This window comes from Schistocerca gregaria, chromosome 7, assembly GCF_023897955.1.
Source record: "Schistocerca gregaria isolate iqSchGreg1 chromosome 7, iqSchGreg1.2, whole genome shotgun sequence".
In the NCBI taxonomy this organism is placed as follows: domain Eukaryota; kingdom Metazoa; phylum Arthropoda; class Insecta; order Orthoptera; family Acrididae; genus Schistocerca; species Schistocerca gregaria.
In genome coordinates this window covers 135,762,565-135,786,742 of record NC_064926.1, presented here as the reverse complement: position 1 = coordinate 135,786,742, position 24,178 = coordinate 135,762,565, and the positions used below count along the sequence as shown (strand labels likewise).

General features: G+C 39.9%; 1 protein-coding gene across 1 annotated transcript; it reads right to left on the bottom strand.

Moving 5' to 3' along the window:
• Positions 1-5,173: 5,173 nt before the first annotated feature.
• On the bottom strand, positions 5,174-23,956 carry LOC126282328 (uncharacterized). Its single transcript, XM_049981986.1, has 4 exons — positions 23,744-23,956; positions 12,696-12,995; positions 5,316-6,011; positions 5,174-5,257 (listed from the first exon to the last, which is right to left on the bottom strand). Exons 1-4 carry the CDS (start codon positions 23,954-23,956, stop codon positions 5,174-5,176), a joined length of 1,293 nt encoding a protein of 430 aa, XP_049837943.1.
• Positions 23,957-24,178: the final 222 nt, after the last annotated feature.

Genomic DNA, 24,178 nt, shown 5'->3' with positions numbered 1-24,178 from the left:
GGACAGTGTGTGTCGCTGCGTAATTTCATTGTTTCAACTGTTTGGGCAGTGCACATTTTCATTTTGGTGGTGGTTTTTGAGTAAGAGTTTTGTTTTAACTTCCTGCACAGTGAAAACCTGTTAGTTTTGTCTTTATGTAAATGTGTGCACCGAGGCACGCTGTTTACAATAGTAATTTCAATTCCACCTTTTCATATGAGAGGAGAGTACATTCAGTCTTCAGTCTTAGGTGAAAAGCTGGACAAAATGTAATGCTCATGAACGAACGATCCATAGACTCAGAACGAATAACTTTCAAAATTGGTGATAATCATATTTTTACACATTTACCTTCTACTAACCTCTTTTTTGGCATCAGTGAACTTTTGCGTAACTTCCTTGAAATCCAAACATTCAGCTAACTCATGTTTAGTCGACAGCACTGCCAGTCCACACTATACCACATATCACATTGTTTACCAGTGTCACGTTTTAATCAGATTAAGTTTCGAAAAACTGTTTTTATCATTTGACACTGTCAGTAGATTCATTTGCAAAAGTTGTAATGCTTCTCTGTACATTACGCACAAATTGATACTCTTTGTAGGAGTTTTAAAGTCTGACTTAGTGTGCTACCACGCTTTACCAACGTTAAGATCAATTTAACTTCATCTTTAAAACTGACAATACTGATGTCGTTAGCCTGTCTATGACTGAAACTGTCACACAAACGTCAGGTGACATAAAAAAAATCAAAAAGCCCACTCTGACTTCTAAGCTGTTCATATCTGTTACTGATAGCACATATAATAGCATCCAGTGCTTCGAACTAAAATTCTTTTTTGTACCACATTCTCAATCAATTTTCTTATCATCTCCCTCACAACAGAACCGTTTTTTCTTCTGTCTCTTTCGTAACTGCGTTGTTCCACGTACGGATGGGTTTCCTACATCGAGTTGGGTTGTCAGTTTCTTTGCGTAAAAAAAAAAAAAGTTCGGTTGTCAGTTTCTTTGAGTAAAGTGAGTGATCTTGGTATATTGGCTCATCTTGGTAATTTGTGAAATACTCTCTTTTCGAGTATCGGTAGACTAATGTTAATGTTGAGTGATATATCTCATATCAGGTCGCCACTGAACCACACAACTCAAAATTCTGGGTAAGGTCTGCCAAACTGCCAGCTGTAGGTGCAAGCATTCTGTCTGTATCTTTGCTTATTTCAACCCTTGCATAACGTTATTCTTAACAGGTAGACTGGTTCAGTCCTACTTTCCCATCCTGCTGTGTTTAGTGGCTTTAAAATCAGCGCAGGTTTACGAGAATTCAAGACTGTCTATCATAAATTTTCTAATCGAACAAAAAATGAACCTGCATATTCTTACATTTTTTCAAAGGCATTCAATTGACTATGGCTTCATCAATGAGAAAGGAAAGGGGAATGAGAAAAAACTTAAAAGAAGTTACAGAAAAAACAGAAAAAAAAATAATTCATAGGAGTGTGGCAAAAGGAAGAGCAGTGAAGATCGTATAAATGGTACATCAAGATGATAGGGAGTGGTAGAAAAAATATGCTACACCATTTATCTACCCACATGAAAACGTCGCTTAATGAGAATGTTTCTATTGAAAAGCCTATGGCGTGCGGTGAACATTGCATATTTCACTCAATATTTATTTATTCATTACAAAGTGCTTTTCTCAGCGATATTGCTGTATGTGTATTTGTTATGCCATCATATGCTGTCATTCATTTTTCTTTATTTATTATAACATTCTTCGCTTCTGTATAAGCTTTCAAGCTGAAAACTGGTGCGTAGGCGTGTGGTAGGGATTAAGGTGTGAACACGCCATTCGCAACCTATGGTATGGAAATATATTGCTAAGGGAGCTTCATTAACCATCTGTTTTCCAGTAAACAATAAATTTTTCGGATCATTAGTATTACCAATTTGTTCTCACACATTTTTAAACATACTACACGTTTATCTGTTTGATCCAAATTAAAATTTAAAATTTGCCACCCCACAAAACCTGGCGCCCTGGCCAGTGGCATGGTTTGCCCAGCACCTTCTCAGAGCCATCCCTGTTCCTATAATCACCTACTAAATAACGCCAAACTATAATCATAGCACATGATGGAAACATATGAACACACACATACATGCACAATGTAGCATAAAGAGAAACTAACTGAAGAAACACAATCTTATGAATGAATAAAGGAGATTTTTTGATATTTTTATTGTGATGTAGCATATAAACTGCATATTTTCGTGATACACCAAGAGAACTACTGCAGTGTATACCTTCATCACAACATGATGAACAAACACAATCTTATGAATGAATAAAGGAGATTTTTTGATATTTTTATTGTGATGTAGCATACAAACTGCATATTTTCGTGATATACCAACAGAACTACTGCAGTGTCTACCTTCATCACAACATGAACAAAGCTGTTGATGCAACATGACACAATTCCAATACAGATAACCATGGTAGTGACCCACACAAGGCTATTAACTTCGTGATGCAATTCAAACCCTTGTTCAGGGGAATGTAAATGACACTTCGATGGAGTAGCATACTGACAGTTAGTAATACAAATTCATATAGGTAAAAAATTAGTGTTGTTATGCTTTCAAAGTCATCCGAATATTATAGCGACTTCATGCTAGGCCATCAATTTCATATTGCAGAACAAAACATTTGTCGTATTCTGCTTGTAATGGTAACATGTGTGCCAGCCAGAGTGGCCGTGTGGTTCTAGGAGCTACAGTCTAGAACCAAGCGACCGCCTCAGACATGGATGTGTGTGATGTCCTTAGGTTAGTTAGATTTAATTAGTTCTAAGTTCTAGGTGACTGATGGCCTCAGAAGTTAAGTCACAAAGTGCTCAGAGCCATTTGAACCATTTTTGGTAACATATGTTGTCACATAATGGTGAGTAGGTTGCTCTTGAAGGATATAGCATACTGAACAGTAGTAATACACATTCATATAGGTAACAAACAAAGTTTGCTGTTACCCAGGCTTCATCGTAATTCCAAGCTAGAGTACTGATTTTATCTTTCATACAAAATTTTTGTCACATTAGGTTGATAATGGTAAGCAAGCAATGAAGTCGCATCTTCATGTTACAGCAAAACTGAGGGTTATTGCCAGTACCCCTGGGTACTAATGAGTGGTGCAATGGTCAACTAACAAGATGACAGCCATTACTTCCAGGTATTATGGTGGCAAACAAAGATAATCAGTTGACGAGATGACTGTCATTATCCCACACATGCATTTACTTCGACTCAGTAAAGTACAACATGTTTGGAGATAACATCACTGTGTACACACAATATTTCTCAACATTTATGAAATTTAAATAGTTTCATTGTCTGTACATGTATCTCCCATCTACTGATTTGCGTCCAATACGAGTAATTTCTTCGTGATACATTGTCTTCTTGTCTGTTACAAGGCATGCAGGGTGCTGGATTCAAAGCAAGACAAAGAACTTTAGTGTAAACAAATTCTGAGCTCGACTTCGAGCATTCACCGGTAGTAGGACAGAGCTCCTTTTGAATCAATTATTACTACTATTATTCAAATATTCAGCATTACGTATTTTTACATCACTAGTTGCTCCGAATGCGTCTTCATTTTCCAGTTCCTCGCCCAACTATGAAACACTGTAATGGCTTGTTGTATAATACAGATCATTGCCGCTGAACTCACTCGCTGCTTCATCAGCTACTCACAGTATGCTTTCGTCGAATTTAGGATCACGTCCGTTAGTTTCATTACGAGAAGATAACACAATTTCAATTTGAGATGCCAGAAATTACTTCGTTACAAAAGTCTCATACTTAACTAAAAGTTTATCTACTGTCACGAACTTACCTGCTGTAAACATAACCACTGAGTTAAATAGGAGAGAGCACATCGTCTTAATGATAAAGTGACCTGCAGAACTACAGTGTTATAGACAATCTACTAAAAATAAAAGAGCGCTTGGGTATGCATGAGCGACCATACCAGTTACGTGTTAAGAAAAAACTGAAACCTTCTTTAATCTATTTACTAGAATGTCAGTTTACTATTTACACAGAGTATCGTTTTCCTGTCAAGGCATGCTCTTCCAAAGCGCAATGAGACTTTAGAGTAACGTGTGGGGAGAGGTATTTTTTATTTGTTTGTAGTAAGTATAGCCTTTTCCTTATCTGTATTATTTAAGTGTTTTTCGCTTTCGTGGGCCGTAGGTACTAAATGTGAAGAAGTTGACTCCTTGAGCTATGGTGGTCTTACTTACTTAACACATTCATGTATTTCCTTTCCTTCACTGCCTAATTTCTTCATATCTTCGCGTGTACTGTACCAAACAGTCTTGAAAAGCTGTGTTGTATATTCATGTATTTTAGTTCTAATGCAATGTTTAAGGTTACCGTTCCATTACCAAGTTGGCATTTATTGAAAGTTGTAATTCATGCCCTTTGAAAATCTCTGTTGCATTGGGCTTTCCCCACACGTTTATTTGGTAATATGAGGCAACTATACGTCCTAGATTTTTTTTCCTTTGTGGTGTTGTGAACCAAATTTATGTCACATGCTTTGGTTACTTTGTGTATACCCTACGCCAACAGGCAACTCACAGAATACAGCTATTTTAGAATGAAATTACGGTAGTCTGAAAGTTACCTACCACAAAAGAGCACGTAGATTGAGGAAAGTTTGTCTCTGTTTAATTTCTAATCCAGTTTGCAAACCTAACTGTAAACAGGAAATTGTTGCATCTGCTCATGAACCTTTCTCCATATCGTTTAGAATATAACAAATAAGCTTCTTTTTACAAAAATCTCACACTCCAAGTCGTTTCAGCTAGTGATATCGACATGAATAAGAAACGGTCAGTAGAGAGAAGTACCGTATATCAAAAGGGTTAAGCAAGAGCAGGAGGAGAAGGAACAGTAGGATAACATAATGAAATGAAGTACGCAAAATTCTATTACTGAATTAGGAGTTATTTTCTATCTAGTAAAGACATTAGTTCACTGTAGGTAGGGTATAGGTCGTTAAACTATACAATGAGTACGTGATGTTAGCGATAGTCACCAACCTGCTGTTGCAATCGGAAGAAATGCGACTGCATTTCCCAAGCAACTTTTGGCTGAGATGGGTGACGGATGGAGTCATCTTGGATGTTCAGCTGCACCCATGATCCATGAAACTTCTCAGTTTGAGAGGCGATTGAGCTGGTGATGTTGGAGTCGTCTGTGCCATGGATATCTGTGACGGACACTGGATGACGCTGAAAGCTGTCCGCTGGGGAGGCTGGCATCAGTACTTGTGCAGTTGGTTCGTGGGCGTCAGCTGGTGTGGAGTAACTCGAGTTGCAGGCTGGGTTCGGCTCGCTTGGTCCCTGCGGAGCTGGGCCTATGTCTCTAGGATGTGCGTCTAGCTGCTCTTGAAGTTGATGGAACTGTGCACCTGGGAGATGCTTCTGTGAAGAAACGATGGACCTATCAACTGTATATGGGTGCTTTGGAGCGACTGCTGCAAATACTGGGGACGGCAGCTGTGGATTTTCGGCAAATATTGGCAGTGGGGAAGAAGGTAGAGACGATGGTGGTGGCAGTGGCAGTATTTGTGGAGCTGGAGAAAGTATGGGATTGCGACTCTGGTGGGAGGAATACGTTTGCGGAGAAACCAGAGACTGGTCCATACTGCAGGGTTTTTGTGGAGGGTCTGTTGTGGATACCGAGGGCGACAGCTGTGGGTCGTCGGCAGTCGGTGGCAGTGAGTTTGCAGGCAGAGACAATGGCGGGGGCAGGGGTCGTGGTGAACGTGGCAACTGCGGTAGCACTGGAGGCAGCATGGCACTGGAACCGTGGCAGTCAGTTGCTGGGTCGTCGGCCTGGTGAGCGTCGTTGGGCGATTCATGTGACTGGCCGGAGGATGAGACAATGGTGCACGGCGGTGCGCTACCCATCATCACAAACTCAGAAGTACCGACATCTTTCTCTGGGGGATTCTTCGTTTCCTGTGTTCGTATAGAAAGGAGTAGTTCAATGAGACTAGCAAATCCACCTTAGCAGGAGTAGTAATAAGCAACTTAAATGGTTATTACACTTTATTTCATTTAAATTATACTTCAATGAGAAGTGTGCAAGATATCCATTAAATTAACATGCAACTGGAAGTAGTAAATCACTTGAATTTGGGGTGGTACAGACGCCAGAAAATGTCACAAAACTAGATTTAAGAAATAGGTACTGTAAAAGCCAGAAAGTAGACTGGAATGAGAACAAATACATACTGCATTTATTTATGAGAACAATTACAAACTGCATTTATTTATTTCTGTTTATCTTATTGACATTGCTTAAGTTCCTTGTGTATTCTGTAGTTACATTGATAACTGTCTCTTCTTTTAATTGGTTTGTGTAACACTCTCCATGTTTCATACCTGCAGATGTAGCCTTGTATAGTACTAATTTTATTTTATTTTATTAGTTTTGTTTATTAATAGAAACTGTTATGTAGGCTTGCTATTCCTATTTCGTATTAAAGGTTTTCCTATCTACTCCATTGTTATTTATCTAATGTTCAATTTTTACTCTTTCATTGCATTACCACCACGCTGTCAAAGATGTTATGTACTGCATCTTTGTACTTCAGTCTACACGTGTTACTTCTCTTCCAACGTTGTTTGCAAACATTGTAACTTCTTTGCTGATAATACTCAGTAAATGTCTGAAGATTGCCTTGTGAGCAGAAAACCGGTTAACAAAATAAAACTAATATTGTAGAACAAAAGCAAACTGGTGCTTTTCATTTATCATAATGTTTTTCTACTAAGAACCGATGGAAGATTCTGTTAACATGATAAAACGTGCCACAACAGCACAATTATCCGTCTTTTACTGTAGATTATTGAGACAAAAAGCAAAGTCAACCCATCACATTTGGGGTAACAAACAGTGTTTGCAACGTAAAATTACGCAAAATACGCCTCCATAAAGTCAAGAGGAACATCCTGCGCTACCAATAAAGCCGTTGACGTCGAAAGATACAAGTGAATAAAGGAAGAAATAAAGAAATGTTATCGCGTTTGTACAACGTGTGCAGACATCTGAAAGTGGCACATATGGCAATCATATCGAAGTTGCACCCCTGTGAGTTTGACGTTTTCGATCGAGAAGTTCGTCAAAGTGTAAGTGATTTTATTCACGACGTATTTTTGCATCATGATAAGAAATTATCTATGATTAGGAAGGTTAGTGCACCTCTAACCTCAAATTGTAAACAAAAGTCTTCACAACGCGTAATTAACTTATCAAACTTTTTTCTGTCTCCAAATGAACAAAAAGTGCTTGAGAAAGGTTTTAAATATGCTCCTCCCCACTGTCCATCAGAAAAACAACTGGATGTTATGAAAGTAGATATCCAATATGCTCTAACAAAAGACACCAGGGAAAAATATGTAGTTGCCAATGCACTAAAGAATGAAACCAAATTCGTGTGTAACATCCCACGGTCTATTGACTTTCACACCCTCAAGTCCTTAAAACAGAAATTACAACACCAAGATATCATTGCCACAAAATCTGATACAGGCCACAGTATTGAGCTTTTGAACAAATGTGATTAAGTGGATGAAGCTAATGATTTCATGAATACCACAGGCTTCGAAGTCCTTCCTAAAGACCCTACTAAATTGTTAAGAGAGAATGTTAAATATGCAATCAATTCATGCAAACGCGTATTCTCTGAGTTTGACGTAAATCTGTTAACTAATATGAACCCAGTGCCTCCTAGAATGTGTGGGCTTCTTAAACTGCATAAACAAGATGTTCCTATTCGTCCAGTTGTATCATCATTCACTGCTCCATCTTAAAACGTAGCTAGTATACTGGATGTCCTAATTAAGAGCAAGACTAAATTCAACCCAAAGAATGGTATTTCAAACTCTGCGGACCTAGTAAATAAGTTAAATTATATCTGTCCCACACAGTGATAGAATGCATTGATACTCTGACAGAGCTGATGCACAAGTCTAATGCCAGTCCTGTGGAACTCAATGACTTGAGACTGGCCACACAGACATGCTTGGCACAGAACCATTTCCTTTTCCAATGGACTCTTTAGAAACAATTAGATGACTTAGCTGTGGTTTTCCCTCTTAGTCCACTGTTGGCTGAAATATTTATGGACCAGTTTGAACAATTCTTTTTTAAAATAAGAGCCTTTGAGTGCAAATGTCAAATACTGGTTTAGAAATGCCGATGATATTCTGTGTATGTGGACTGGTGCTGCAAGACAATTCAACACACTTTTGGAAAACCTAAACATTCAACATAAAAATATCCAGTGCACAATGAAGATTGGCCACAAATCTATAAACTTCTTAGATCTCACCTTTGACATCAGTACACACACACACACACACACACACACACACATGGTTTCAAAATTTCAAGAAAAACTACAATTACAGACACAGTAATACGAACTTGCTCACAACACCCTATAGCACAGAAACATGCTGCCTTCCACTAAGTGGTACACCGTCTCATATCTGTCCTCATGTCCAGATATGATTTTAAAGCAGTGTTACATACAATAAAATGTATTGCCACAGCCAATGGTTGCAAACCAGTTCTTACTGATCAAATCTTGCATAGGAAACAAAAACGGAAAATTATACGCCTCCTCTATGCCCCACCTGCTTCCCCATCCACTGTCTGCAAGAAATGGTGTACACTACCATTTCTAGGTGAGGTATCACAGATTGTAGCCAAAGCACTGAAATCCTGCAAGTATGGGCTTTCCTATTATGTCAGGAACACGACAGCCTAATGTGTTTTTAATAGCAAAGATAAGCTTCAGTTATTAGACAACCTGTTCTGATTGTGACAAATTTTACATTGGTCAGTCAGGCAGACATAGCGACTAGGCTGGCTGAACATGAACGCAGCTGGATGTTTCAGAATTCTGATTCTGGATTAGCCAAACATGTACTGGGTGACCAGTCAGTGTCTTGTGTACTTCAGCTATCAAACAAAGGCCATAAACTCAACCTGCTGAAGCCCTGGAAATTAACAAACTTCTTTCTGACAGACCAGCTCTAATCCTAAGTGACCAGACACAGCTCAACACTTCCCCTCTCCTAAACTTCATATAATCATCTCTGTTGTTCATTACTTTCCACACTGTCTCTTCTTACATATTCCCATTTTCCAGTATTCATTAAGTTCTTTTGCTTTGTTGAAGTTGCCTTTGTATTCCATATAGACTGTAGTTTCAATAGTTAAGACTTTCGTTCAACTGGTACTTGTATTACTGTCAATGTTTAACACCCCTTGCAGTTTTCTCATCAAATATTGTTCATATTTTACTTTGTTCATTTAGTTAATGCAAACTGTTACATAGGCACTGATTTCATTGTAATGTTAACGTTAAAATACAGTACCACCACTCTCTCAAAGATTGCATCTGCTGTAGGTTCCCTCAAACGCCTTCATTTTCATGCATTCATATATTTCTGTTTATCTTATTGATATTGCTTAAGTTCCATATGTGTTTTGTGGTTACATTGATAAATGTCTCTGCTTTTAATTAGTTTGCGTTTCAATGGCCATGTTTCATACCTTCTGATGTAGCCGTGTCTAGTACTAATTTCATTTTATTTTATTAGTGTTATTTATTTATAGAAACTGTTATGTAGGCATGCTATTTCTATTTTGTATTAAGGGTTTTCTTGTCTACTCCGTTGTTATGTACTGTTCAATTTTTACTTTTTCATTGCATTACCACCACACTATCAAATATGTTACTTACTGTATGTTTGTACTTCAGTCTACATGTATTACTTCTCTTGCAATGTTGTTCGCAAACATTGTAACTTCTTTGGTGATAATATTCAGTAGATGTCTGAAGATAGCCTTCTAAGCTGAAAACTGGTTAACAAAATAAAAGTAATTTTGTAGAACAAAAGCAAACTGGTGCTTTTCATTTATTAAATGAAAACTAGTTTACAGTGATAAAAAGTCAGCAGTCATGAAGGTTATGCCAAGAAATTCATTGGAGTAAATGAGTTTGGATCAAGAACTCTCTTTTATATACTGAGGATGTTTGCTGGTAGGAAACAGGTACTATGTGGAGAAAATAAAACACAGAATATACATAGTAACAGAGTTTTTGAAAATGTGAAAATTCTGTTAACAGCAGGGTGTATACATGGACAAGAAAAAAAATTCCCAGATTTTTCCCGGATTTCCCGGTTAAAAATACACTTTTTCTGTGTTAAGTGGCAGTATACTCTTCCTCGGCACTATAAAACTCATCAATCCTTTGAATGTTTATGGTTTTATATTCCGACATAGAATTTTCTGGCCCTTTAGAAAACGAAACTCAGGGAGGAAAAACACGTTTTCAAATACCTTTGATATGCGGCAACATGTACGCTGCATATTTGCATATTACGAATGTATACATCTGAATTCCAACAAACACCGCATGTCACTTTCCGGAGCATTGAAATCGAGATTGCGATGTACATTTGTAATCCAGTCATAGTTCATGTCAAGTGATGTCGCCAGTTGATGATAGAATAAGTCACGTGATGCAGTCAGTCAATAGCAAGATCACTCTTAAGTAGAGGGAACACACAAATAAGGAAAGTTATTGGTTTAAATTAATATATCTAGCATTCACATAAGAAGATTAATAAGCTGGAAGAAAAGCTAAGCTTCCACATATAATGTTGATCTTTTTTGCGCATGTTACTGTCTAAGATACATCACACAAACGTGCCAGTAAATTTTTAACAACGATGTAAATGTCTTCTGGGCTCGAAATTCTTCTAAATGGTCATCCTCAAAGAGTTGATTTTTTAAATGAGAATCAAACGCTTTGTGATTTAAGAAATTCATCGTATATTCTCACATATAGTTAATCTTGTGTAAACGGAAATTTACTTTGAATGTAACACTTTTCAAACCACCAATCGCAACATTTTTCCGCGACCTGTTAGAAATAGGTTCGTGTCAGCAGTTGCCAGAGAGCACCAGATAACAGGCGTCACCACGCTTCCGCAGCTACGATGACGCAGGAAACCCCATGTTCCTAGGTGTAAAACATTAAAAGAACTTACATTATGACATAAAAGAAACAAGACTTCAGAGTATACTTCAAGAGCATCGGAATTTCGTGAACCGTACTAAAATGCATAATTCTGATTAAAGTGCACATTCGTATGTCCAGATTCGGATGCAAATTTTCTTAGAGTAGCATTATTGTATTATCTCATGTTTGGCTCTTTATTAAGGCATAATGCCATACGTGCACTTGCAATGCAGCGAACAGTTGAAACTAGTCAACAGTGTAAAATTAAACACTTTGTTTCAAATAAATTGACAGCATCAGCCGAAAAGATTTAATAAAAGCCAAATCTGTTTAGCAAACCGACAAAAATAACTTCATTGTTCTGCAAGGCGATTAATGCTTGACTGTCAGAAAGGTGGAAATATAATCAGAAACCAGTAACATTTTTGCCTTCTGTAATTATGCGAAAGTATTTTAATATATTTGCTAGCTCCCAGCCACAAAATTCCGTTTTGTTTTCATTTTACGTGAGAGCTAGAAACAAGCAGGAAACAACAAAACCACTGAACGTAAACACAAGTCACGTGGAAACGACCGACCTCCCCACTACAACTCAGACTGCTCTGTGCATCAGCTCCGGATCTACGATATTACCGAACCGGGACAATACTAGATAGCGGCACCCAGCCACACTTCTGTAACCAAAGGCAACTACGCACACCCAAGAGCGCGCCCGCAACTGCTCAAACGAATCTACTTTAAACAGTTGTCACGTTACGGTCATCTGAGGCAATTTGTTGTCATGAAACATTTCATAGTCTTTCTAAAGCCTTTGACACATATTGCTGTTGGCAGACGCTCACCGGAGCACTGTGTTTTGTTGTGTTAATTTTGAATTTGAATTAAAGAAAAGTATTGCTCTTTTTACTGTAAGACAAGTTGGTACATTTCCTTTGCAACATAAGTTTCATTTCCGTTTTCTTTTTTCTCTCGTTCATGTTTTGTTGCTGCAGAATTATTATGCCGTAGCGGGTTACAGTAATATCCTTTTATAGAGTATCGGTTCTTACCACGCAAAATAACAAAAATTTAGCTGAAAACTACAACAACGAAAAATTCCCGAAATTCTAAACAATTCCAGGATTTTTTACGGTTCTCTACCGGATGAAAAAATTCCAGGGTTTTTCCCGGATCTCCTGCTTGTCCCGGGCCGTATACACACTGAACAAGAAAATGAATTCTTCTAGAATTGGGAGAAAGATTCTTCAAGTGTTTTATGACGGAGAAATGATATGAGAGTGTAAAGAATGAGGAAGTGATTCAAAAAGGAGGATGGGAAATGAAGGATCAGTTGTGGAATTGCTGGGAATGAGGAAGACAACAAATAGATACTGGAGGAATAATTGCGATAATGTGTGTGAGAGAGAGAGAAGGGAAGGGCACTTGGAATGTTGGCTGATAAGTGAAGGATGAAATTAACAGCATAGTGAGGCAGAAGCACAGGAGACAGTAAAGTGGAGAACGTTCACTCGATACTTGTCATGAGACAGCTGTAATAAAAAGTTTTGAGAGGTAACAATTGGCCTTGCAGTGAATGGCTGTGTAGAAAATAGCATACCGTGAGCTGGTCATCGCACTGAGGCGCAGACTGCGCAACATTGCCGTTAGGAGGCGCGGTGCTGGCGTCTGCCGCCAACGGATCAGCGCCGGCGGCGCACACTCGCAGCGTGCTGGACTCCAGCAGGCGCACACCAAGCGCCGCCGCCGTCTCCAGCAGGCGCGGCAGCTCCGATGCCGAGACTTGCGTCCGGCCGCGGTACATGAGCTCCAGCAGCCGGCACATGTTCTCCGGCTCGATGCCGTGCAGCATCACCGCCACCGGCTCCCCGCCACAGCTGTGGTGCTCCAGCAGCACGCGCTGCAACATACACGGCCGAGCTTCACAATCTGGCAGCTGCGCACCGCGGCCGACATGCCATGTGTTTCCGGCAGCCTGTAATGGGACAGAGAGCTCCAGCAATACAGAATACCATTCGGATAGGGCTTGAAGCTCTATGTCGTTCGACTGAACTACAAGGTATCTCCTTTCTTGTGCAACTCCTTACGTACCTGTGTATGTGAGGGACAACGAAGCTCTTTTGTCTCTACTAAATGTTGTTCACGCGTGTTACCATATCGGCCATTGTTTGTCTGTGAAGGAGGAGATGGGCACTTCTCCGGCCCCGTGCTGTCCGGAGACGCCGGTATGGGAGATCTCGTCCGATGAAGCGTCGTGTTATTCGCAGGAGGAGACGATGGAATCGCAGGCGACCGTATATGATTCCTACAATTGCTCTTAGCAAAATGTGTCGATGGCGCACTCAGTTTGTGGAAACAATTAATTATGGCGGTAAAACTGCTTCTGTGGGTGGGAAATTTGATTCATATGCCATTTAGTATCCTGCTTTTAAGTATTGTAATATTAAGGATGAAATTGTTTTTCTTTCTACCAACAAGTAACAGAATGTAATTATTAACAAGGTGGAGGCTTATATTTATCGTAAAAATGTTAGGGTTGAAATGCTAACATTGGATAATAGTGCTAACAAAGTTTTTTGAGGAATAAGGTAATATGGAAAAAGTTAAACTGTGTGTTAGCAACAAACTATGTCGTTTCAATTGTCAAGGATTTGATTCAACTGGTATTCCGTGGAGTAGGTACATTGGTATCGATTTGTAACGTACTGTCGGCCAGAGAAATCAGTGCCTCTTGATAAAGTAACTGATTGAACTAGTATTGAGAAGGAATGCGGTGCTCGTAACACTGTTTTTCAAACTAATCCCTGTGCGGGCTGCGTAGTTGGGAACGACTTTCTTTAGTGCGGCACAATCGTTGAGTCAGCGATGTTTACCCTTCGCGGTTTATTTGTAGTGTAATAGAAGAGGTCCAGCAGAGGTCACCACCAAAATTGGCAGTTTAGTAGTCGTCACACCTCATTAAAAAGAATGAGAATGACAAAAGAGCAGGGTAAGAATTCTCAACGTGTGTTATGCGATATATAGTCGCATAACGGACGAGTAACGCAAATTTTCTACTGGATGAAATTACAAAATGATCCAAAAATAGTTTTTTGGTTTAATTGACGAAGTAATACCAAAGTATTACAACGATCAACAGCTGGGTTTCAGTGTTCTGTACATCAAAAAGCACTGTTTACTAAATTTGCATGTATGTAACGCGAGATGCACATACCCTGCTCCGTCACCATACGGTGTGTGCAGATGTAGATACCATCTAATATCGTGTCTTAACTCGTTTTCCCCGGCGTACTGCAGCAGCTCGACGTGGCGTGGACTCAACAAGTCGTTGGAAGTCTCCTAAGGAAGTATTGAACCTGTGTTGTTATCACGGAAGTGTTTCGGTTGCAGTATATAGTGTCCATACTGATATCTCGATTATGTCTCTAATGTTTGATGGGATTCATGTCGAGTGATTTCTTTGGCTAAAGCCGCAAGCAACTGTGGCCCGGTGACATGCCTCATTGTTATCCATTCCATACAAAGTCCAATATTGTTTGGGAACATGAAGTCATTGAACGGCTGCGAATCGTCTCCATGTAACAAAACATAACCATTTCGAGGAAATGATCGCCTGAGCTGGGTCTAAGAACTCAGTCCCTTCCACGTAAACACCACCCATACTATTAGCGAGCCACTTCTAGGTTGCACAATGGTTTGTTGACAACTAGAGTCCATGGCTTCGTAAGATCTGTGGCACAGACTAACCCTTCCGTCAGCCCTTACCAACTGAAATCAGGACTCATCTGAAAAGGCCAAGATCTTCTAGTCGTCCGGGGTTTAAGTGATATCGTCAGACCCAGGGATAGGCCCTACAGGTAATGTCGTCCTGTTAGCAATGGCACTAGCGTCGGTCGTCTGCTGCCATAAAAAAATGGTTCAAATGGCTCTGAGCATTATGGGACTCAACTGCTGTGGTCATTAGTCCCCTAGAACTTAGAACTACTTAAACCTAACTAACCTAAGGACATCACACACATCCATGCCCGAGGCAGGATTCGAACCTGCGACCGTAGCAGTCGCACGGTTCCGGACTGCGCGCCTAGAACCGCGAGACCACCGCGGCCGGCGTTTGCTGCCATATTCCAGGGTATGGGGTACTTATAAATGGCGGAAAAATCGAATTTTTTATGACTTTATTAAATTCTATAGTCTTTCCTGATAACATTGATATATGCTTTATAGGGTTTCAAATGAAAAATGACCTATATATACAAAATTTTGAAGTTACAGTCATATATGCCACCACTCCCCCTTTATTTCTGTTACAGAAACCAGCATTAATTCGAAAAGAACTGAACTTTCTGTTTCCAGCGAATATACGTATGATACAATGTATATGTTGTTAACAGTGCAGGTTTCTATTGTACTTAAATTATTATCTTTGCTAGTATTTACTTTTGTTTCGCAGAAGCAGTTTGTTCACCTGTGACTGCATGTTTGTTGCCCAACTGCTACATATATTTGTGGACGTACATATCCTTCAGCGTGCAATAAATACCAACTATGCCACGCATCAAGAAATTCACCAAAAGGAAATTCCGTAGTAACCAGTTTACAAATAATGCAAGCAACACTGTTGAATATAACCTATGTATCAGTTCTTCAGAGAAGAAAGTCACACAGGGCGCGCCTCCCTGTGATTCAAATTTTTGTGTGAACAATGACGCTGTCTGCACTGGATTTGTTGCTGTTGATGTGGGCATCTTATCTTCTTCGATAAAGGAAGTTGCTAAATGTAAAGAATGTGATGGTATAGGCTGTCTGGAAAAAACTATACAACAAAGTAGCAGAAAGGGTTCAGCGTCAAAATTAATTGTTCTCTGTAGATCCTCCAATAAATCTACATCGAAAATGACTTCGAACATTGTGCATAATTCATATGATGTGAATTTGAAGTTAGTGTAGGCAATGCGTGCAATAGGAAAAACAGGCTGCTCAAACATTTTGTGGTTTCATGGACCTTCCTCCTCCTCTCATTGGGTTCAGCGAGTACGTAAAAATACTTTTAGATGCCTTAACGGTTGTGTCTAAGGCACTATGAAACGTAGAAGAAACTGTAAATATTAGTAAAACCAGGGACACTGCTGTTGCACTTGATGGGACGTGGCAACTCTGAGGACATCGTTTCTTGAATGGTGTAAGTGCTACTTCTCTAAAGATGTTCTTGTTGAGTGCTTATCTAAGTACTGCAACTCCTGCCATGGTAACAAATTGGTTCAAATGGCTCTGATCACTATGGGACTTAACTTCTCAATTCATCAGTCCCCTAGAACTTAGAACTACTTAAACCTAACTAACCTAAGGACAGCACTCACAGGATTCGAACCTGCGACCGTAGCGGGCGCTCGGTTCCAGACTGTAGCGCCTAGAACCGCTCGGCCACCCCGACCAGCGCCATGGTAACACTGAAGGAAATATTGAACATTGGTGTTGTAAGAATTATGATGGTTACAGTTCAGGTATGGAGTGTGATGGAGCTCTAAAAATATTTCAGTGGTCGGTGGCCGTTTATAACGTTAGATATACGAAGTACCTAGGCGATGGGGATTATAAAGCTTTCAATAAAATTAATCAGTTCAATGTTTATGGTGAAACGTTTGTAACGGAACTGGAGTGTTCTGGGAATGTGCAAAAGAGGATGGGCGCTAGATTGAGGACGCCACGAAGAGAAATGAAAGTTGTTATCTGATGGAAAATCTCTGTCTGGCCGAATAAGAATGACAGAAATTGAAATAGGCCTTCTTCAGAGTTATTGTGGACTGGCCATTAGACAAACTGCACCTATTGATGATGTTACAGCAATGAGGAAAGCTGTATGGAACACCTACATTCATAAGATGTCTACAGATGACCGCCCTGTTCACGGACTTTCCAGATTCTTGGTGTGGTTACCAAAAAGCAAAAGAAAGTGGTCAAATACACCATCATAAGCATTCTCTTCCGCCTGTTATAAATGAAATAAAACAAATTTTTAGAGACCTGATTCACTCTGTTTTGCTTAGTAAATGTCTTCATGGGGGCACTCAGAATACAAAGGAAAGTTTCAACTATTGCATATGGGAAAGATTACCGAAGAATGTTTTTGTTGGACTAAATACATTAAAAGTTGGTATACTAGATGCAGTGATATATTTCAATGATGGAGTGATAGGGAAGTTGGAAGTCCTGAGAAATTCAGGCATGAAATATGGTACTAATATGGAAGATCAAGTGCTTGCATGTGGCAGACAATGGGTGCATGAAGCTGAAAGATTCGCTTTTCAAGTTACCAAAGAAGCAAGAAGTGCTGAAAGGAATACCAAGTGGAAGCTTGAAGACGAAGAAACGCTGCATTATGAAGACTATGCTTCAGAAATGTTCTGAGGCACAGTTTAATAGGACTCATATCTTCAGTGGCTATTTCCAGCAAGTTGTATTTTTCACAATTCAGGTACAAATATTTCCTACAGTTTATAAAGCATGGCTCTAATTTTTTCTATAACTTGCAATAGTCCATACTTATTTAGCACACCTAAGATTTGTTTCAGAATCAACTAAATTATAGAAAAAATAACATTTTTACTAGGAAAAAAACATAAAAATTTAAAATTTAAGATGTGATATTTTTTATCCTTGTAATACAGATAGTAGGTGGAATTAAATGGGTCTAATATCTCAGTCATCATGCCTTGCACATCTGGTAAAAATTTGTTCTTCTTCAAATGTATAACGTTTTTCTAACAACGATGATAGTGAAAAGCATGTTCAGACAAAAAAATAACGAATCCCATAATGTGTCTTCTGTGCTAGGGCAGTGTTCATGTGTGCTTATAGTACCAATACAATTCACTTTATCACACCACACATCTTTATGACACAAGCAGTCTTCATAAAAGATTATAAATGAAAAGCAATAATTTTAAAAACTTTGGAGACTCCCCAAAAAACATATACTACACTCCGCCATTGATATGTACCCTCAAAAATTTTGTAAAGTCGGCGCCCTTAGTCAAGTGGAATCAATGGCTACCAGTTGTATATATTGTTAATAAAGTACCGCTTCTGTTCATCAACGTCTTCCTTAAATGTTAAAAATCCGATTTTACTGGCCTAGCACCTCCCATCCCCCTAAGTTGTACAATGCAATTAACAGTGAGATTTTATTTATTGGTCATCTATATATGTGCTAATTTTAATGCCGTTCACTAAGCTGTATCTATTAGGAAAGTGATACAGTGCCCAAAACCTGAAATCTGAGCAGAAATGTTTACACGTTCGTCATTCCTTTTCCAAGCTAATGCTGCGTGCCTGTCATAAGACAGGAAGAAAGTCCGAGACATTCCACGTTATCAAAAGCAGTCGCAATGCTTATTGATCACACTTGACTGATTTCACTATATTTTTGAACTTTGTTCATTACGTAGTCACAGTAAGGGGTTTTGCAGCCTGCGGTACTTGCAAATCTGTACTCCTTACTATATATGAACGAAAAATTCGTTTATAGACTTGCAACTAAGATACACCACACATTATCTCCTCTAATGTTATGACTTATCTGGGAGTTAAATTTAGCATTGCACTGAAGTGACAAAGGTGAATATCAGGAGTGAACACACAGGAAGTCAATTTCATTTCCTTCATGGCATGAAGGATTGTGCACTGCCGTACTCAAGTTACTTTTACCCTTCCTGACATATATAAGGACGGCTCTTGTTCCGCCTTTAATGTAGCCTTTCGGTTATATCTGAACAGAAGGGAAAGTATAAATCATTTTTGAAAGACAGTAGACCATATGTCATTGTATTCGGAACATTTTTTGTTTCCATTTGTTCCACAATAATTATCTGTTTTATTTACATTTTTTGTAAAAACGTATACCGTATGTGGTACTTATTCACTAAGGTTCTAGCTGCAAAGTATAAAATTAGGTTCGAGACTAATGAGAGAGAAATGACTGCGAAAGAAGGGAGTGTGGCTTTAGTGCAGTGTTGTAGACTTTCTGTGTTACTTGTGATGCTTACTGTGATTGAGAAAATTTGTATGGCTGAGCCGGCCGGAGTGGCCGTGCGGTTCTAGGTGCTACAGTCTGGAACCGTGAGACCGCTAGAGTCGCAGGTTCGAATCCTGCCTCTGGCATGGATGTGTGTGAAGTCCTTAAGTTAGTTATGTTTAAGCCACTCTAAGTTCTAGGGGACTAATGACCTCACAAGTTGAGTCCCACCGTGCTCAGAGCCATTTGAACCATTTGTATGGCTGACCTAGCAGTAAGGAGGTTCACACGACTGACACTCGCTGCAGAATGGCGAGCGATGATGCGACGTACACGGTCAGGTCACATTAGTGTGGCCAACGCCTCTGTTCAGCGTCAACGTGCAATAACCACTCATAGACGGCAAGTGGAAACACTAGCAACGGAGGGTATGTAAAGCATGTTGGGATGATGCAGAAAACAGTGTAGTCCTTAAGGAAACGCAGTAATTTATATGACATCCAAAAGGGCTTGGTCTTTTGCTTTCCTGCCAAGGGTAGCGAGACGCCCGCTACACCCACTGGGCAGAACAGCTGATTATGACTGTGGAAAGGGCCAAACAAAGTTGGGTCATTTTCACCTTAAAACTGTAAGTTATTGGAAATTTAATAATAAATCAAACTCCAAATCTTTCACGTCTGAAGGCCTCCAAACAGGATATCTTTAAAAAAAATCAACAACTTAATTTCAAGTGACTAAAGATACGAAGTTACAATTACAAATAAAATTTTATATATGTATATATACAAGATGCAATACAAACGGCTGAACGCCCACAATAAAATTTTTAAAGATTTTAATAAATTACCATATCCTTTCAAAGCCAGAAGGGCCGCAATGTTTTCATTTAAAGGGTAACTTTATTCTTAAAGTTTTAAGTGGCTGAAGGCCCACAACTGGTTTTCCAAAATTTAAAGAACCATAAGTCTTATGTTTTGGGTGACTGAAACGCACTAAAAGAAAAGACAACACAATGCAACGGCAATAACCTTCCAGCAAATATCCACTTGCCGGAATTCAAAATCACTTACATAAAACACAGCAAAAAAAAGAACTTTTCTTTTATCATTGGTGATGACAGATTAAAAACAGACAATTAAACACCGGTGAGAAAAACACTAAAGGCAACAGAAGCTTCCAGGGGGTTGATCTTCCTCATTTACTTAGGTGAGGCAGCTGGTGAGCACAACAACACTTGAACCGTCGGAAACCAACCAAGGGACAGCCACAGACCGACCGACAAACGACTTGCTCGCCACCAGTCGGTACATTGGAATTCAAACACAAAATGTTACGGGCGTGATTATCCTCAATCAGATATTTATATGTATTTATCTGTCGACGGCTGTTATAGACGAGCGCTTCTAGGCGCTTCAGTCCGGAACGCCGCAGTTGCTACGGTCGCAGGTTCGAATCTTGCCTCCGGCATGGATGTATGTGATGTCCTTAGGTTAGTTAGATTTAAGTAGTTCTAAGTCTAGGGGACTGATAACCTCAGATGTCAAGATCCGTAGTGCTTAGAGCCATCTGAACCATTTTATTAAGCTGTCAAAACTAAACACCACGTTGGACAGCGACAACTGGTGGGGAAAGGACGCTGCCTGAAATTACATTACTGGCCAGAGCAGGTTTAAGGCGGAAAATTCCGCTGGTGCACTTGAATTGTAGTCAACCAGTATGGTTAATTCCACAGCATATCCGCTAAATTTCAGCAATACCACCACTTGGTGCTGCTCACAGGAAAACCTCTTCAACACCGAGACACCGAAACGAACAACATGAATGGATATGTCTTGGGTACTTCAAACCATTGACGTCCTGGGTAGGTGAAGCAAGAAGCTCATAGCGATCGAACAGCTCCACACACGCTCCGACACTGTGCAGGGACCGCCAGTGGACCCAGTCGACTGCACCGCGCAGAGATAACTTCCCTGGTCCGCAGCAAACGACTGACTGCCCGCAGACTACATGGTGCAAATATCGATACACATCGCTGCTGCACACGTAGAAGGGAGAAGAACAATGGCGTCACCTCAACAAGGGCGCGAAACCAAACGCAGATAGCTAGCCAAGTTCACGAAAACGCATAGTTGCGAGTGAGCACGGCTCAGGTAGAAGCATTTCAGAAATGGCTAAGTGTGTAAATCGTTTGTGAGGCGTCGTGGTTGAAGCATACTGCGCACTATTCAATACTGGAGCAGATGCAACTGCGGTGCACTATAGGACACAGACAACAGAACTGAACGACAGCAACCGTGATATGATCGAGAACTAGACGTGCAACTGTTGAGCAACTGACCACTAAGATGCGCCAAGCAGCTACCAACACTGCCTCCTCAACGACCTTTCAGAGAACACTGCTGTGTATGGGCCTCTGCAGCAGGCACGTGTCTCATGCAGTCATGAGACTGCTGTTATCGGCAACAAATGAGAGAATTAGCAAGCCAATACCGCAAATGGATGCCCACTGAATGGCAACAGGTGACCTTTTCAGATGAATCACGTGTTAAGCTGTATCGTACAGATGACCGTTGGAATTAAGGTGTGCAACGAATGAAACCGGACTCCATTGAATGATCGTCATGGTCTGGGGAATATTTTCGTTGGCACTTCTTGGGTGATCTCGTCATTACAGAAGGCACAATGGATCTCCACGAGTATATGTCTATCCTTGGGGAACATGGTTCAAATGGCTCTGAACACTATGGGACTTAACATCTGAGATCATCAGTCCCCTAGAACTTAGAACTACTTAAACGTAACTAACCTAAGGACATCACACACATAAATTCCCGAGGCAGGGTTTGAATCTGCGATCGTAGCGGTTGCGCGGTTCCAGACTGTAGCGCCTAGAACCGCTCGGCCACACCGGCCAGCTAAATGATGGTTACTCAGGTTTCTGATCGATGGTTACAGTAATGTGGCTGTACAGTATATTTGGGTTGGGGAGGGGGGGGGGGGGTAATTGCTGTCTCCACGCTTTTATCGCGATATCTGCCTTATAGCAAATTGAGCTAAGCAGCAATTAGCTAGAAAATTACAGTAGGTCTATGTGCACAAAAATTACGTTATTACTTTATCAGTTAACGTTCGGCAGGTATAGTTTGAGCAATTCAAGAAACATGATTCAAACACTACTTTCAGCTTCTTCTGTCATAACTACAAAGATCTGATGCACTTATAGTAAATTTTAGGTAACAAAAGTCTCTGCAACTAATGAGGAAAAATGGGATCCAATAAGGACATACCCAGAAAAAGTTATTTGCGAAAGCCTTATGTGGCCTAGAGCTGGTAAACATTTCATGATCTATGCGATCGAAACGCTGTCAGTAAAAAAAAAAATATGAAGCAGCCACCGCGATGACCATGAAGTACTTTAAAGAATTATTTGAGCTACAGACGTATTTCTATCAATTAACCAGCGACTACATCAAAAATTAAAATTACAATACATTCAAGCGTTCCATCACATCTTGGTCGCTGAAAATAGTGGTTTAATAGGATCACAGATTAGTTAGAACAACATGGAATCAGTGTCCACTGGCAGTTAAATTACACATTTCACTAAATAAAACCTGTTGTCAACGTGTAATGGTACTTGAACTACGTAACCATTACGGCAGCCCACCTCAACTTAATCTCTCGATACCAGCAATATTCTACTGTGTTTCTGTAAAGTAGTTGACATAGTTCTGAGACAACATTCAGATTTGATTTCATTAATGTATAAGTGCTTTGATACATCGATATGTTTATGTTGCAATGATATTATTCTTATTTGTATTCTTTCTTTTGTCACTATGATCTTTAACATACTTGTAGCTCTGATTTTCGGGCGCGTAAGCGATTATTAGTTAGTTAGTTAGAGTGTCGGATCTTGTGAAGGTCAAGTCTTGGACGTCATGTTGGAAAGACGCATATTGTAGTCTGCTTATAAAATGTGAACTTTAACAGTGAGAAAGTTATTTTCAATTATGTTTTGTATTGTGAAGTGATGTTTTGTGTGTCACGTGATATTGCAACAAAAGCAATAAAAAGGAAGTGTAACTTAAATTAGAAGTGCTGATTTTTTTTTACATCACCATTGTGCTAACTTTCAAAGGTTTAATCTTCAAGAATGGTTTGTGAAACACATCTATAAAACGTTTGAATATCGCGTAATAAAAAGCTAGGCCTCTTTGCATCCGAGCTTGGAATCATCATCACCACCTAGATTTTCGACGATTGATTTTACGAGACCAGCGCGGGATACCCGAAAAGATGAGTGCCTAGTTTATTCATTATTACATGAAATGACTTTATTAACTGTGCTCTAATGACACCTGCCACATAATAACTTTGTTGTTACCCGAAAATGCAGTATTTAGCAGCGTGAGCAACACCACAATCATTATTAAATTTTGACCTTTGTTGTGGTAGGGTTGTTAGAAATGCCAGGCGTTGCACAATAGAGAATGTGGTCTTAATCACTTTCGGTAACGACCCACTACGTTTTCAGGAAGCAATTGTGAGTCGACACATGTAAAAGTGAAACAATGCCTTTACAGCTCAGTGCCGGGACCACTGCTCACTTCCGAGCAGAAGCGCGAGGGACTTACAGGCTGCGACAATACAAGTGTTGGAGTCTTTTCAAGAGCAGGACGACGGCTCACCTCAAGGTAGGCACTGCAAGCGGACAGCATGACGCGATGCGCCTTGAAGTGACATCCAGAACACCACAGCGTCACGTCCACGAAAGCTTCTCCAGAGAAGTAGCGGAATAGGTGCGACAGCAGTTCTGTCTCATGTTTGTCCCATTGAACGGACATCATCATGCCACACACACCTGAAACAAGTAGAGTCCGTGACAGAATTTGCGAGACTCCTCCCCTTTACCGTAAGTTGAACTGCAAAGATTTATTGTTGTTACACGGTACAAAAGGCAAGCATACACTGTGGTGCAAACGTACTGATTAACAATGGGATTTAGTTTCTTCCAGTGTAAAATGTGGATGGAAAATAACCCTTTACAATCTTCACAGCCAGTAGTAACA

Coding starts and splice junctions, on each gene's coding strand:
- LOC126282328 (XM_049981986.1), bottom strand. CDS start 23,956: ATGATGTCCGTTCAATGGGACAAACATGAGACAGAACTGCTGTCGCAC. Junction 12,996..23,743: donor CACTTGTATTGTCGCAGCCT/GTAAGTCCCTCG, acceptor TGTATGTTGCAG/CGCGTGCTGCTGGAGCACCA. Junction 6,012..12,695: donor AGTGCGATGACCAGCTCACG/GTATGCTATTTT, acceptor ATACGAACACAG/GAAACGAAGAATCCCCCAGA.